Source organism: Malania oleifera, chromosome 7, assembly GCF_029873635.1.
Source record: "Malania oleifera isolate guangnan ecotype guangnan chromosome 7, ASM2987363v1, whole genome shotgun sequence".
NCBI lineage: Eukaryota > Viridiplantae > Streptophyta > Magnoliopsida > Santalales > Ximeniaceae > Malania > Malania oleifera.
In genome coordinates this window covers 44,794,879-44,812,922 of record NC_080423.1, presented here as the reverse complement: position 1 = coordinate 44,812,922, position 18,044 = coordinate 44,794,879, and the positions used below count along the sequence as shown (strand labels likewise).

General features: G+C 36.3%; 1 protein-coding gene across 3 annotated transcripts in view; it reads right to left on the bottom strand.

Moving 5' to 3' along the window:
- Positions 1-466: 466 nt before the first annotated feature.
- Positions 467-18,044, bottom strand: part of LOC131160135 (exocyst complex component EXO84C) — a 31,531-nt gene continuing 13,953 nt past the window's right edge. For 2 of the 3 annotated variants that reach the window (XM_058115492.1, XM_058115494.1), the window contains exons 2-7: positions 12,278-12,372; positions 6,342-7,383; positions 4,928-5,452; positions 4,156-4,344; positions 1,148-1,284; positions 467-1,066 (exon numbers count right to left, since the gene is read on the bottom strand). In XM_058115492.1, coding sequence (XP_057971475.1) covers positions 823-1,066; positions 1,148-1,284; positions 4,156-4,344; positions 4,928-5,452; positions 6,342-7,383; positions 12,278-12,372 — 2,232 coding nt within the window. In that variant the 3' untranslated portion in view covers positions 467-822. Of the gene's footprint in view, positions 1,067-1,147; positions 1,285-4,155; positions 4,345-4,927; positions 5,453-6,341; positions 7,384-12,277; positions 12,373-13,175; positions 14,488-18,044 lie in introns of all 3 variants that reach the window. The other variant, XM_058115493.1, reaches the window with a different exon arrangement.

The window sequence follows — 18,044 nt, the reverse complement described above, 5'->3', positions numbered from 1 at the left end:
TTGGCCAATAAAGTAGAATCGTCAGCCATACTGGCATTAAGCAGTAGAAACATCCAACTTGCACCAAATTATGTCACTGCATCTTTAAGAGGAACTACTTTATTCATAATAAGCGAAGTGTGTGCCCTGCACCTTCATTAAGAAGAAACTGCTTTTGCTACCGCAAACAAGAAACTACTGGCAACACAAACAGGTTTCTTCAACAAGACTAGTGATTCTTGCAACTCCACCTTCATCTCTCAACAGTTGTTCCTTCATATCATACTCATGAATAATTCATGTCGGAGCTGGGCTTGTATGTACTCGTGTTTCTTGGTCCAAGCCCGCATATTTGGTAGGTCAGACCAGTTGGGCAAGATCTCACAACCTCTTTTGACACAAGACAAATCATCAGTTTTACAAGAAACTATTAAACAGCTGTTACTGTTGTATCAAACTTATGCCAAGGAAAAAACACGTGCAGCAATGGCAGAAAAACCAAGAATCTTCATCCATCTCAGCCATCACAATACATAACACAATAAACCAATGGTGGGACAAAAGTTGTCCCAGAATTCCATAGCACAAGGGGAATTGGGTTAGCCCCAGAGAATAGGTTGGGGTGGGGGGTGGGGGTGGTATGCTGCTTCTTAGACCTACATACTGTTGGCCTGCCTATATCAAAAATTGGAGATTTATATGATTGACTACAACTAACAAATTTTGCATGCTATGTATACTGTTGAGCAACTTCACCAATTTTGATGAGAAAACAATGAGGGCATCTCATGAGTCATCTGGGAGGATCATCGACCAATCAAGTTAAGGGGATAGCCATAAACTTCATCCCTCGGGATCAGAATAAACTGGGCTTTCGAGTTCACCCATATCTGCAGAAGCAAAGGACTCTGAAGACTCCACTGTGGAAAGGGAGGAAGGAGAGCCAGCAGAATCAGAGATGATCTCATCATGCACAAGTATATGCCCTTCCTCAGTTTCTGATGTCTCTGATCCAGATGTTTCTGAAAGAAGCTTGTTTATTGCTGCTTTGGCAGTATCAACAAACCATTCATCCTCCAGAAGTGCACTAATGAGAAATAATTGTTACTTGTCAGCACAAGAACATAACTGAATGTAAAATTTTTAAAAGAGGAATGCTGTAGGATACCATTGTGGTTCTATGCCCCTAGCAGAAAATATCCTGATAGCACGGGCATTTATGGAAGATGCAATCTGGTGCACATGTCGAGATGGGTAACCCGCAAAACGTGCAATTTCAACAATGAAGTGCATATCAAGAATTAACTGCCAAGTGAAAGTAAACCATGAGAGACAGAAAGAGGTAATTCATCCATCTACAAATGTTGCCACAGAACTGTGTATTTATTTTTTGGATAATAAAAGAAAGTATATTAGACAGGGAAAAAGGAAGGTACAAGCAGGGATGAGGAATCCACCAAAAAAACGGGGGGAAGGGGGAGGGGTGGAGAAGATCAATCACAAACATGAAACTATCAAAATTAACCAAGGAAACCCCTTTTCAAACTCTTTTCATCATACTTTAGCGAGCTCTTCAAATTTGCTATTCCCTTTGTCCCTTCAATTTACGATTTTTGCCTCCATCCAAGCAAACTTCATTTCCTCCAATATCACTCAACTTTAAATCCATTTTATCCAAAAGATATTGGACTTCTAAGTCCTTGGAATTTCCTCCATGGGAGTAGGCAATATTCGTACCTTGTAAATTGTTGACCAAACCATCATTTGCAAAAATACAGTCCCTCCGGACCTTCCAACGGGAGAGGATGAACATAAGATAAATCACCTACTTCGTCGCAAGAGTTAAGAGACACACCCATATTTCTTTCGAATCTCATCCGAGAACAAACCCCCACCACAGTCAAATTCATTAAAATTATCAATCTAAATCTGAAAAGTCCCCCTTTTTCTTTACCTCCTTCCTTTTTCTTTCCCCATTGCTACACCCAACCTCCTTTGAAATAGTCTTCCACTATACTAAATTCTTCTTTAGAATCTCTCTCTAAAAACTTAGTCCCTGTCACACCAGAATTTTCTATCTTCTCTTCAAACACCTTCCTCATCTCAACACCCATACAATCTGTCTTCCGAGCATACACATAAGTACCCTCTAATCTTTCCCAATTCAGACATAAGACATCATCAATCTTCACCAAAGCAGCTCCTGGTTTTTTACTACTTAATACCACAACTTTTGAACTCTCTTCAAGGCTAGTTACGTTTTTTTTTTTTTTTTTTTTTTAACACCACAGTCTAATTCTAACTCTGAACTATTAATATTATGAGCATGGTCTTAAATTTCTATCGAAATTTCCAGTTTCCATGACTCTTGAAATCGAAATGGTAGTTGATTTACATCTCACATGATTTCCAATGAAATTTCTAAAAATCATCCAAAATTTATTGAAATCTCAAACTCTTAGCGAAACTTGTTGAAATTTTTTAACTATAGAATGAAATTCCCCCAGAATTCAAATGAGAGACTCAGGAGTGAAGTGAAATTTCTCTCTTAATTATTTATTTTTTTATCAAAACAAAAGATTATTACAAAGGCTTTTGAAATTATTTGGAAAAATAAACTTACAACGACATTTTATGTAACCATTCATCTCTAAATTATTATTATTTGTATAATAAATAATATTTAAATGATTTATGACTTTCATTTGTATTAACTAAATATGTTAAGTGCACAATATATTACAAATATGTTTGATGCACATTATATTATAACTTTTCCACCTCATACACAACATAGATGTATTTAACTTGTAATGCATTAGTCCCAAAACTTACATTATTATGTCTATTAACCATTTCTAAAGTTTCATAAAAGAATTCCATGCTTTGCTATTGATTTCCGTTATTTTTTCAAATTGAAATCAAAATCGAATCGAAATCGTAATTTCCATACTTTTGGAGCTTCAAAATTTGAGTTGAAATTGAAATTAAGACCTTGATTGTAAGTATGTTCCAGAGTTCATTCAGGCTGATTTAAAATTTGGAGTGCGGGAGACTGGGAATGATGCCTAGCATCCTCCTTCCCACTGCTCATTTCCTAATCTCTAAGGACTGAAATCTGGGATTTCCCATTTTTAAGATCTGGCACTGACTTTACCTAGTTCTCCATTTCCACAGCCAGCATCCTGCTCGTCCCAGAACCGTGTATTCATGAAAAGGGTTTTTGCACCACATGGCATGCCTGCAGTACCTGATGATGGATTAAACCCCTTCACTGATTGAATGAGCCTCGCTAACAAAATGATATTAAAAAATGATGAAACAATCATCTGCTGAACTAATGGACTGAAAAGCATGCTGCCTGCTACAGTGCCACGTAGTCAGATTGTAGACTCTCCTTGACAAAAATGCATATATTGCCAATTTCAGTGGAATTTGTGTTCTGATAAAAAAAAAAATCAAATACGGAATGTTGTTTAGTTATTTTAGAAAATGTGAATCAACACATTCCATCAAATGGTCACCCCACATTGTAGGACAAACGTGTAATACATATCCCTATATCTTAATTACACATAGTAAAGCTTTAAATTCAACAAAAAAATTCACTATAAACTACCATATTCAAAGTTATCAAACCCATACTTGTAATCAAAGCAAGAAAACTAAGGTTGTTGGTTCATCCATTTGAAGTTTCAACTGCCTAACAAACAATAAAGGGTGTCCCCAGGCCACAAGGTTCCCTGGCTTTGTGAGGGTATAGGGAGCGTCTCACAATGATAGCAGCCTTACGGCCTTAACCCCATTTTTATGCAGAGAGACTGTTTCCTTGGACTCAACCCATAATCAATCGGTCACAAAGGAGCAACCTTACCGTCGATCCAAGGCCCGCCAACAACTGCCTAACAAATGATCTCTTATGAAAATAGTGGAAACTTAAAATCATCACCAGCCACCAATAATTATTAGGTAATATAATTACTAATATTCCACATAAAACCAAGTTTATTCCAATCATTTATTAGTTTTTAGAGATCATTAATATACTAAATATGAGAATAAAAGAGTAAAGGAGGGCATAAGCATAATAATAATAATAAATATCAGATCTGCTACATTTTTATGTCATTGAAGGAATGAAAAATTTTGCTCAACAAAAAAAAAAATCAAACACACCTGCTGCAACCCAAGTGGCTGAAGGGGTGCAGAATCATCTTCGAGCACACTCCAGAACTCCTGTTCATCTGACAACCACATTACCACCGTCTCTGTGAGCCTGGCTAGCAAGCTTTTTTGTATTTTCTCTCTCCCCAATAGAACATCGCCAGCTACTGTTGCCAACTGCTGTAGCTTTGCAAATAATGCCTGCAATCATAACACAAAAGCGTGCTATTATTGCCAGAGGAAAAATGTGCAGACAAAAACATGTATTACACAAAAGGATACGTAACTGAAAGCACAAAAAATGGTTACAAGATTTATTGATTACTGATGGTCACGCTCAACATTTAAATTTGAAAAAAGTAAAATTAAAATAAGCTTCTGTGAGCTTCAAAAAATAGTGTTTAGCTTTCTTTATAAAATATTATAAACAAAAAATTAAAATATTTATATGCAACCAGAAGACCAGATATCATTTTGTCAGACTTGATATCTAGAGATATACATGTGACCACATATTGATTGATATCTAATGAAATAATATCAAATTCAAATTGCATTCAAATCAGCTATTGAAGAGTTGAATAGCCAAAACAGCTATAACCTGAAACAACAGAAAGATAGCCATTAACTATTTAACTAACGGAGAGTGGGTCCAAGGGTTGAAGATGGGGAAGAAAGAGATCTTAAAAAGGAATACTAAGAGAAAATAAAGCATAAACCCAGCAGGAATCCACGTCTTATCCGTGCGACGGTGTAACATTAAGCCTTAGAAGAAAACGACAACCTGTAATGGCAATGAAGGCAGGGGATCAGAGTCCCGCGATAAGTTTTCCCCTTTCCCATTCAAATAAATCCGTGCATCTAGTCGTGGTTTCCCATCCCCTGAATAGATGAAATTCAAAACATATTGCCGACAGAAATGATCCCTGAGCTTGTCACATGAGTGCAGAAGACGCCGCTTCCATTCCTTATATTCCAGAATAGTACTTGAAATGGGTACAGAGTTCTCTGAGGGTCCATTGCTTGCTTCCTCACTTCCAATCTGCATGCTCCAGAACCCACATAAAAATTCTGGTGATAAGTTATCTGAAATTATACATACAACTCCCAAAAGAGCAAGCTGTTGTGAATCTGTTTCTACTCTGAATGGCAGGGCTTCTTTCAGCTCTGCAAGATTGTCATCTTCAGAAGGGCCTGACAAGGCCTTAATCAAAGCATCCACATATCTATCAAACAGTTGAGAAATCTTAGCCAAAATGCTTCCACCAAAATGCAAAATGGTGAGGGGGGTCAGCTGCTCCACAATATCCTGCATAGAATATTTGAACTCCATCATACAGTGAATTGCTAGGTAATCATGAACTACAAAGTACCACAATCAGTAAACTTATTCAATCTGACATACAAGTTGGAAAAAGGAAAGTCCCCCCACCCCACCCCACCACAAATACACACAAATCCAGCACGAGTAAACTAGTGATCTTTCAGTTTCAAACGTACAAATGCACCACATATTATTAGTAATTAAAATCTGCAGGCACATAACACTAAAGATTCTTATGCTCACAGATGTTTTAAGCACAATTGAAGGTGCTTATGCTTATGTTTTATTATACAAATAGATGCAGTTACAGGTGTCTTCATGCATGCTTTTGTGCAGTCAGACAAGTATATGCATGACAGACTTATGAACTTCAATGGAATATTTCCGCTACAGCTCACACCATACATATGCATTGTGAAGCTATGGAACCACCAGTGCATGACGGGCCTTTATCTAGATCTTCTTATGAATATCCAATGCCAAAAATCAAGTGAAAATATAAAAAAAAAATTGTACAACAAAAATATGCTTTTCTGGGAAACTCCTTTCATTCTTGAAGTTTAAAAATAGATAAATAAATATTGCACACACAAATAAACATAATAAATCTCATGGCGAAGAAGAAGAAGATTATGATAATTTTGGACCAGCTGATCATCTGATCATTATATATCAGCACGTCCAAAATCATCTGATCATTGTTATTAATTGGGTGCACTACATTATGTGTAACCAGCCAATATTGTATTGCTTTTCCATTTGCAAAGCATGCTGAAAGGAGTAAGGTGCATATGGTTGTTTTAGGAAATGAGATTCAAAATATTTTCCCACTACTAATTATTGTTCACATTTTAAAGAACAAAGATCTGCTTACTTTCATTATAGACAAAAACCTCATTCCACTATCAATAAGAACACCATCTGCTGACGTTGCGAAGGCAGACAATGGAGACGCAAAGCGAGGTGATAATGGCAAGCTCTCATCATTTGCCACCAAATCAAGAACTACTCTTCCAGCCCGCCTAAAATTCAGATCTAGAACTTCTTCAATGTATGGCCACAGGAGCACCATGAGCAATTTCGAAAGCTTCAGGCCTTGCGGTTCCAACAACGTACAATAACTAAGACTAGCCTGGATGCAAATGCTAGCAGCACGCAAAGCAGTGACGGTCTCCCCAGAAGGGGCATTCTCCTTCACCAATCGTACAAAAGATTCAATTTCCCACTCTGCCCATTGAACAATTCTATTTGTATAAACAGGATTATCACCAAACATTGAATCAGATTCTTTAGTTATAAATGAGATCATAGAAAATACAAGCTTAGATAATGTAGCTGAATATGTTCTGGGGCACAATGAACATGAAGGAAGAAAAGCTTGAATGCTATTTTGGAGGTGCAACCCATAAGCCTTTAGCAACAGCTGATGCGCCATAGGACCTTTTCCAAGTTTTATCAAACCAGATAAAGCCTTCTTCAGTTCAAGAATACCAACTGAAGGTCGTTCAGCAGTCTCAAGTAGCTGATCCTCAAGCATTGCCTTTCTTTCCATGAAAGCAACCTTGCAAGAGGATGCTTCAGTTAAGGAAGCATCTCCAGAGCCTTTCAGTTCCAGGAAACTTCTCTCGGCATCTAAGGCCTCTAGTGCTTCTTCCACTCTATGTTCAGCCAAAAGTACATCAATATTTTCCAAAATTGTTGTCATGTCATTTTCTGTTATATTTGCCAAGGGGTCATGAAGCACACAAGTATCAGGATCATTTTGTGCTTCGTAGGTTTCACCGTTTGCCTGGTTCCACTCTTCCAGCTCATGACATGCACCACTCATCAAATCCTGCACAATAATCCTTTGAGAAGAAATATGCTTTTGCAGCTGAATCAACTCATGCTCCATTTCCACAACCTCTTCTGATATTCTATGATTATTAATACAATCAATAAGACTATTATTATTTTTTTGACAATATGACCACGAAGATTTATAGATGATTAGAAAATTTAGTAAAGAAGTAAATATGTCTCAATTAAAAAATTTATATTTAAAAAACGATGCAATCATAAAATGAAAAGTTAAATTTTTCAAGTAGAAACTAATGTCACCCTTACAAATGAACACATGCATTTTTCTCTTGCACAAAACAAAGTAAAGACATGAGCTCAAGCACACACAGAAATAAGACCATAAATAACCAATCACACAGACATCTTGTATCAGGACTTTCCAATCTAGGCTATGGATGTGAATTGAAGCGAGTTCTAGAAAGAATGTATTTGACTGTGTTGGTCTTACAAGGCTTAAAATCTTGTTTTGATAATAACAAATAAGATGAACTTAACATATTTGTTAAAGTGATGATGTTTCAGAATTGCTTATAGCGCAAAGTTCAAAAGCTTCAATAGTTATAAAGGATCAAGACCATTAAAGCTATATTCATACTAAAAGAGATCCAAAGGAAGCTCCAAGCAACACCAAAATAATCAAAGGATGAGGAATCTAAAGCTGATTCAAACTAAAGTCCAAGGAAACTCAAAGTGACCATATCATGGAAGACTTCAAGCTTAGAGTGCAGGGCTTTAGGATATGCTTTGTAAGTACTTCAAGTATACTCAAGTATGAAATTATTTTTTAAGTTCATTAGGAACAAGAGACCTAGAGACCTAAAAACTTAAATCTTGGAACATATTTTTCAAGTAAACAAATTAAAATTCCAAGAATTGAGAAGCAAATAGAGTTCTTACAAAATTATTTCAAAATTAGAATTTTTGTCTTGACAGGAGCCTGACTGAAATCAACAGTAGGCTGCCAATATAATTGATTTTAAAACACACAGGCAAAAGATCGTCAGGCTACTGCCTGGACCTTGACAGGCGCCTGACGAGGCAATCTAAGAAGCCTGTCTGGGTTTTTCCAGGCTACTGCCACACTACTGACTTTGTTTTAAACTGAGAAATTCAATGACAGACGCCTAACCAAAAGGTGACAGGCAACTGCCACCCTACTAACTTTTAAATTAACCTATGTATTTCAGTGACAGACACCAGACCAAAAAGCATCAAGCTACTGCCACGTGGCAGAATTCCAATTTTTATAACGGGCAAATTTTTAAAATTAGAATGCTTGGGGCTCAAACTTGTTTAAAACTTGGGCACTACTCCAAGTAAACTTGGGGATCAAGTTAAATACTTTTCTAATCTATAAATAGCCTCAAGATCATTGAATTAATTCACCAAGCATCAAATTCAGCATTCATACGTATTCAAAGGCTCTCTTGGTCACTCATTGTGCACGAATTCTACTATAGCTTTGCTGACTCTCAACACCAATCTTGTGCTACAATTCTAAATCCTTTCAATCATTGAAAGAATCATTCGGTGATAAATTCTCTTGAGCTTCAATTTAAATTTCATATTAAATTACTTTGAAGTGTATAGTTTGAAATTGTACTAATCTGCTTTGTGTGAAAGCATTATTGTATGCAGCTCTTGTTTCTTGCTTCATTGACGATTCCAAGTTGTTGGATCGTTGGCAAAGTGTGGGGTATTGCTTGGAGAGGTGCAGCCTTAACTTAATTGAAGGAGTGACCGAGTGAGGGGTATCACTTGGAGAGGCAGTGCTCTAGTCTATTGAAGGAGTGTGTAACGATTTTGTTCCGCCCGGAAAGGAACTAGTTTAGTGAATCCTTAGGTGGTTTGCCTAAGGCAAGGATGTAGGCTGGGGATAAGCCGAACCTCGTAAAAAAACCCAATCTCACTCTCTTTAAATTCCAGCAAACATATACACTGCATGGATGATTTAATTTCTTAATCATAAATACTACGTAATTTGGAAATTAAGTAAACTTAAGTTTAATTTTGATTTGGGATTGCGGAAACCGAAAGGGAGTACGTTGATTGATCAATACTTCGCGGAAACCTCAAAGGGAATACGTTGATTGGTTAACACCCAAAGACAAATTAACTAAGAGTTTATTTAAATTCTGAATTATTGGGAATCTGAGTTGTGGTTTGCTTTGAAGAATCAATTTCATTACTACAGGGCTTAAATCAAATTTATATACACAAGGTTGTTAACAAAAGCTGAGAATTGTTCTAAAGCTTTCTTGATTGAATGGTTGATTGATTGGTTACTTTGTTGGTGTATGGTTGCAGATTAGAATTGTATAAAGACTTAAGTATTTGTTGTGTATTGGATAAATCAACAAGAAGTTTAGAATTCATTAAAAGAAGTAAAAGATGTTAAGAATTCTTAAAAAGAATTAAAAGAAATTTTTAAACCCAATTCACACCCCCCCCCCCCCCCCCCCCCCATCTTGGGACTACACTTTAGTTTTCAGACTGCCCCCCCGAAAGAATTTCCATATGCTTGTTTCGGTCACTTTCAAGTGCAAAAAAATTAAAGTTTACAAGATCAATAAATCAGTAACTTCAAACTGCAAGATGGCTGGCCCTTGTAGGGATACCAAAATTCATTTGACAGTAACCTCCAAGGTGAAATTTCTGTATATTATCATACCAATATATTATCTAGAAACTTGCACAGGACTTCAATGTAAAACATTAAATTTGAAAATTTGACCAGAACTGCTCTTCCATGCTGCAGCTACCAAACAATCCTAATTGTTGCAAAAATAGAGAGGCCAAGCTGTGGTTTAAAGCTTCAATGGGTTATACGAGGGGATCCATTATCCCCTTTTTAATTCACTAGGTTGATGCCTTGAGGAGAATGACTGTAGAAGAAGTTGATAGAGTCTCATAGAGAGGATTAAGGTGAGCCATGAAGATTAGCCAATTTCAAATTTACAATTGCAAATGATCTTGTTCTTTTTTAACAGATGGTGTGGGTAATTTCTCTAATCTGTTAACCATTTTACATATTTTTGAGAAAATTTTGACATGGAGAACTAATTTTTCAAATGGCAGAATTGTGGGAATTGGTAATGAGTCACATACTCCTATTTATTACAAAAGCTAAAGTCCCCTGCAAAATTAAGGCCTTCACTGGGACTATGATCTTGGATAAAATTAATATTAATGACTTGCTTTAGAAGATAAGGCACTGCCACCAGATGTATGTCATTTGTTTTAGGAGTGACAAGAGTTGTTCACACTTGTGTTTTAGATCATCCTTGAATATGTCGAGTCAAATTCTACACATTATTTTTTGAATTTTATCCAAGAGGAATGCCAGAATCTTTAAAGGTGCTGTTGCATCTCATAATTTGTTTAGGAGCATAATAGTTTCCCTTGCATCACTTGAAGTAGATTCTTTGAGAGGAAAGTTTTGCGTAAGCCCTCTCTCTCTCCCTCTCATTGAGTTGTTGTAGGATGCCTTGTACTCCATGCTATATTTCTTTTTTTTTCTTTTCTTCTAATAAGTTATCAAGACTTTACAGAGGAACAAGACAGAGAGGATTTTACCATTTCCCATTTCCATTTGTATGAACCTTGTACACCTTATAGTGAGTTTATAATGCAATGATATCCAAATTATATTTCTTAAAGAAAAGCTGAAATAAATAAATGAAAATTTCCTACTAAGGAGTCTTCTGTCATTTACTTAATTTTTAAACAAAAGAAAATATGCTCTTATATTCTTAAAATTACATTTTTTGATAAATATGAAAAGAAAACGAAAAGAAATTGAAACATAAAGCATTAGATATTTGTACTTGAAACAGGAAATTTTCAATGGTTTGAGAAAGAAATTTCAAATTTTGTGATGTAAAAAGACTAGAGGCATAGTAGTATAATATAATAAAGTCCATCTATGCGCCACTTCTTAATCAAATTTTCTAGATGCGCGGTGCATGTTCAAAAATTTTTATGGTACGCCATTGGCAACTTTATACCAGGGAAACCTACTAGATCATGTGTTAATTTTCTTACATCTAAGGAATGCATGGCATACTCTTATGTTTCAATGTTCATATATCCAAGTGTCAGATACAGGTACTCCATGGTGAATTGTGTTCTAGGTACTAGACATTTGATTCAATTTCAATTAGAACTCCTAAGGTTGAACATTTTGGAAATTAACTGGAACTTGTTTTAGTTGGATCAAATGGGATGCATGCTGGTTAGATGTGTAACGGCAATAGTTAAGCAGTTTGAGGATTAATTTGGAAAATGATTAAACTCCATTTTACATGGCTTTTTTTGGGTAGTGTTGGTTTGTTTGCTTTTGTTTTGTTTTGGCATAGAAGGGTTAAAAAATGGATATTATAAATACATAAAAAAGTTTCAGTTAAACTTGGAATACCAGTTTAAATGACATAGATATTCCCAGAAAAGTGACTTATTCCCATTTCTAAATAAGGTCTTCAAATATTCACAGCCAATTTGTGAATACCATGTGGAAAAACCTAACTATGTAGCGCCTTGTGTGCACCAACAAGTTTGGCAATCATATTTTGCAACTAAATCCCACTTTGCAGGAGACTCCCATTATCCATTTCCCTGCTCACTTTGCCATATTACATCTGTCAGAGCTAGTGAGTATGCCAACTTCTTTTTTCTCTTTTGTTTGTTGTGTACTAGGCAGACTTGGTGGTGCATCAGCTCAATGGATTTATCTGGAACCGAATTTCCCTAATGCAATTCTTTGTCTTTCATTCCTTCATTTCCCGACCCAAAAACCGGACAACATTAAATTCCATTTATCATATGAAGCAAACCAACGCTCATACAATTAAAATCAGGGCAACAGTTGTAACACATACCAATTCTTCAGAGGGAAAAATTAAATATTAATAAATGCTGACACATCAGCCAATAAATTATTCTAGGTGAAAAACCATGACCTTTTATTACCTCAAGAAAGCCAAGAACTTTGTGCGCATATTACCATGTAAGTTTTCCACGGCATCCTTCAAATCCAAGAGCTCAAAACAAAGCTTTCTGATTCCCTGCATTTAAAATAAAATTAAAAAAAAAGGAAAAAACAAAAAACAAAAAAACATTGAAACTATTATAATAGAATTGAAGTAAAAAACATCTAAACTGTTATTTAAAATATAATTGTGACTGTCTCAACAACCGTAAGATATATCCTCCTCTATTAAGACCAACGGAGATAAAAATACACAAATCACAACCACCAGTGAGACAAAATTTTAAAAAATAACTATGTGAAACATAAACACAAATAGGGATGCAGCACCGGGCTGCCCTTTTTTTTAATTTTTTTTAAACAACATATGGAAATGCAATAAATAAATACATAATTTGCATACAAATGTATTATAGGACACAAACCTGATGCACTGATATACATTATTGGCCAGTTCCTTAATGCCATTAAACATTAGGGCCCATGTGCCTCCTAATTCAATTTTGAACATGTAATGTAAGATACTAATATAACTACAGAAGGAAAGCACATCTTAGAACCTGAGAAACTACATTAAGCAAAAATATGAAGGTGATAAGAAAAAAAAAATGTTACAGAAAAATGATATATCAAGATATGAAAGCGATAGGACTGTAAAAAGAAAAAAAAAATTGACAAACAAAGAAAAATTTTAAGAGATGAAAGCAATGTTTTAATAGGTGAAGGTATAAGTCAAGGTGTTTTATGGATGATGAGTGAGGCATAAGCCATTTGAAAATTTAATTATCATTCAAAAATAATATGAATTTTATTCAAATTTATAAAATTTGTTGTATCGATTTTGAAACTAAAAAATAGTCTAGAGAAAATAATGCTCACATAAACCAAGCTGCATTGCCACAGACTGCAATGCCACAGCCGCATGCTCTCCCAAGAAGCAACAATAAAGAGCTTATATACCAAGACAGCTCCAATCCATCAGTTGCCTTTCCATCCTAAAAAACTGAAACAAAGAGGCAAATACTAATCCAGAGCTAATCTTTCTTGATTTTTTCTACACTTGTCTCTTGTGATTTGCTCATGACTTTCTAAACAATTAACTCCAACAAACCAACAATATTCAGAAAAATGGACAACCACCAAACAACTTCATGCCAAGAACCAGCTTTTGATCGCAATTTTCACCTGACTTTCCAGTCCATCCATTTCCTCCAAAAAATCAATGGTCAGAAAATTGAAGACCTACAGAAAACTTGCTTTGATTGAAGAATCAGCTCAAAATCAAAGCAACATCAGATCCTGTGTCTTTTTCTTCAAACTGAAAGGCTTCATCAAGATCACAAAGTGACGGAGCTAAAATGCAAGGGAAGTCTTCACTCGATGAGTATCAGTGTGTCAGTGTGAAGAGTCCTATGTTTTTCATAAAATTGGAATATATATATATATATATATGGTAATACTACAGATCTAAAATGTGTATGCCTTGGAGTGAAAAAAAAAAAAACATAAAAGACATGTTTTCATCACAAGGACCATAGGGCTCCATCTTCAACTAAAATGTGCACTCTTCGAGAGGCCTTTCAAATTGCACCTCAAGGCATTCAGCTACTGTCTGGTGTGCCTGATGAACACCTTTTAAAACATTGGATGAAGAAGAATATATGAAAAGGATGATAAGGCATCATTCCAATAATAAAGAAAAGAAAAAATGAAAAAACAAACAAAAAGCTAACAACGTATAGCTTGCAAATTGGTCAAAGAGATTCCTCTAAAAACAAAACAAAACAAACAAAAGCATTTACCGATGTCCAAAGCAAATCCAAAAAACACCACCCTCGTCCAGAAATGATCAACAAAAAGTGATGCACCACTAGAAATACGAGTGCTGCGTTCCAACCAAATGCACTAAATCATTGCAAAAAATATCACTTCTCCATAAAACCTTATCTCCTTACCTTTGCCTGAGTCCAAAGCCCCTAAAAGAAAGGGAAAGCATGGTTTCTAAAATAGAAGGACAAACCCACTGTTCACCAAAAAATCTATTCCAAGTCTCCCATGAATGGCAGCAACATAAGAACAACTGAGAGATTGTCTCACCACTCTGATAACAAAGCAAACATACATCATTGAGAAAAGCTTTATTTGGCCTCCTCCTTTGAAGGATATCATTAATATTAATTTTAGCTGCAGTCTGCAAAAAAGCAATAATTATGGAAGGAATCTTAGATTTCCGAGTAAAAGAATGCAGCTGAAAAGGAGCAATACCGCTGAAAAGGAGCAATACCAAAAACGTGAATGAGAAGAGCCAAGAACAGTTTACAAGAAAAATCATGAGAAGTGTTCAAAACCCAATATCTATGATCACTCCTCCTAGAAAACCAAAAGAGTTTATAGCCTCTCGAGAACAAGACAGTTACAAAATAAAAAATAAAAAATAAAAAACAAAAGTTTCAATAAATCCGATCCTTTTGATGAAAGAAAAAATAAACAATATGAGCATGATGAAGACTAGAAATCCAATAAAGATATTGGATAAAACTTGCAAGGAAGCAGATTTCCCAGCACAAACCACCCTCACTCTTGGACGGATACAAAATGATGCAGCACCAACGTCCAAACAATTTCAATTCTCAATTCCCATCTCCTTAAAACTCATACATAAAAAGGCCTATTTATAGTCTCACAATGCTTGGAGAATAAGCAAACCAATTTAAGAAACCTAAATAAACTAGACGAATAGTTTCCTAAACAATAATACCCCAAAATTTTGCTTCCTAAATAATAATGTATTAGAATCCTTGAAGATATGGCCCTAATAAAATTAGCTTAAATAAAAAAAAACGAAAATACAATAAATATTTGGAAAATAAAACAGATCTTTCTTGTATGCTGCATTATTAAAACAGATCTTGCTTGTGTGCTGCATTATTCTCCCCCAATTAGAAACTATTCGACTTTGAATTTTAAAAATCCTAGGGATGACGAACCCAAATCATGACCATGCTTGGAGGAGACCAATGTAATGTACATGCTTCAAATCAAAATGGATCATAAGAGTGAATAGGCCATGGAAGCACAACTGGAAAATTTATTTGGGATGATTAAATCAGATAGGACCAGACTCCAATTTTAAGGCATCCATTATTTCTTCCAATGACCCTTCAATCTCCAGAATAGCTTCCTTAACAACCTTAACAAGTACAGTCATGAGCCAAACTTGTTCAAGGCATTATGCTTGCCTATGACTTGTCATGTGTACATGAGACGAGTAACCATCATGTAAATAGTGTAATAGGTTTTATCCCTTGAGTAGGATAATGTCTTAGTGTAAAATCGGAGTATGACTCCCTAGCTTTTGTAAACATGTTTAGCCTATTGGCCTCCCCCGCTAAACACACATTGCCCATGAAGGTTTTAATAATGAATTCCATTACTTTACAATTTACCATGTTACTCTTGTCTACTTTCATGCTTGTTAACTACTTCCACTTAACTTTGTATTTGATGGTTGAGAACTTGTTCATGTGGTGAAACCGCAGTATACTTTCGGCTGTCAAGTTAAACAAGAGTGCTCTAACTAGTACTGTGTGGCCATTCACAACGTATGAAGTGTCTATTGGTATCAAAGCTTGGTTAATTGTTTCTTGAATTCAACTGCCTTCATATTGTGGATTGTGTGGAGCGTTGGTAAAAGACCATACCAACCAATATCAACAGATTTGGGGTGCTAGAGGAGCAGGCTAAGGCATTCAAACATGTACCCATGGCAATGGCCAAACTTGCTGAATGTGTTGATACATTGGAGGGATCACAAAAACATCAACAAGGTACTGTCATGGAATTGTCAGAAGACTTCTGCGCTACGGTAGAATTTTTACAAATCCTGATGAGGAATCTTACTGCCAAGATGAACTTGAAGGTTCATGCTGTTGGGAATTCCAACTCTACAATGGTAGAGTATTGAAGAACAAGCATGCTCGGACCCCAAGTGTATGGGGTGCCTATGATGCTAAGGAGTTAAAGAAATTATTATTTGACATGGAACAATACTTTTGAGCAAGGAGGACCAACTCAGAGGAGGCAAAAGTATCATTGGCAACAATGTACTAGAGTGGTGACACTAAGCCCTAGTGGCATACCAAGTACAATGAAATTCAGAATTGATGGTGTGTTATGAAGAGTTGGGTTGACTTTAAGAGAGAGCTCAAGGCCCAATTTTTTCCTAAAAATGTTGAGTACAATACTCGGCGCAAACTATGAGATCTAAAGTATAATGTACAATCAGGGAGTATGCAAAACAATTATCTGCTTTGGACGTTGGATACCCAGGACATGTCAAAACAAAGAAAAGATTTTCTATTCTAGAGGGGTTAAAAATGTGGACAAGCACAAATATCATCGATAAAAAGAAGACTTTCCTACTACACAGGCTGCAACAGAAAAATCAAATGATTATGCTGGAAACATTTCCACAATGTCCAAAGAGAGTGACATGTTGGATGGAAATAGTAGAAAGCCTTTCAAGAGGGGCAAAACAAAGGGAAGCTAACACCAAGGCATCAACTTCTAAGGGAGTTTCATCATCTCGGTTTTTTAACACATTCAATGGTAAGGGTAAGTTGGCATGGTTCTTATGTCAAGGCCGTCACGGAGTTGTTGATAGCCCTCACAAAACATTGCTCAATGCCTTGAAAGCTTCCATTGCGAAGGGGGCACTAGGACATGATGAGGATGAGGAAACCCTGAGGATGGCCGCAATACAATTACTCAATGGGTTCGAGAGGCAAACAAAAGAACTGAAAGCTACCACTAAAAGGTTTATGTTTGTGGACTTGCAACTTGACGGAAGCCACGATGCAAGATTTGGTACTTGCTCTTCCAAAAATCATGAGGTCATTCAAGGTACAAATAGATGCATCAAACTTTGCACTTAGTGGTGGTCTTGTTACAAGATAGGCATCTTGTTACGTACAAAAGTCATAAGCTTATTGAAGCCGAGTAGAAGCACACAGCTCAATAGAAGGAGATGCTATCTATGGTATATTGTCTTCATGTGTGGCAACAATACCTACTTAGGTCTAAGTTTGTAGTGAAAACAGATAACTCAGTTGTCAATCCCTTTTTCACATACCCTACTTATCCCCCAAGTAGGCCCGTTGGCAAGAATTCCTAGAGGAGTTTGACTTCTCTTTTGAGCACAAGACAATAGGCCGAATGAATCAAGTCGCGGATGCACTGAGCACAAAGGCCAAGATTGCAGCCTTACAACTAGCAACACACTTGACAATAAGTAAGGTTACCGTAAGTCCACAACAATGTCGGAGCACATCAAGGAGACATCGACAAAGACCCAGTTGCCCAAAACATCATGAAGTTGGTAGAATAGGGCAAAGCACGTCAGTTCTGGTTTGAAGATGGATTACAAATGATATAGGTAACCAACTATTTGTGCCTCAAGCAAGAGACCTGAGGAAAACACTGTTGAGAGTGTCATGACTCCATGTGGGCACATCCAAGATGGCATAGCACTTTGGCATTGTTGGAGTAGAGACATTACTAGGTACACAAACGTGATGAGGTGATTTGAGTATACCTAAACTTGCCTCACCTATCAGCAAGACAAGGTGGGATAGAAGAAGATCACAAGGTTACAAGGTTGAAGCCCCTTCAAGTACCACTGAGACCGTGGTAGAGTGGAATTCATCACCAACTTACGCAAAGTTGAAGACACAAGGTCTATACTCATGT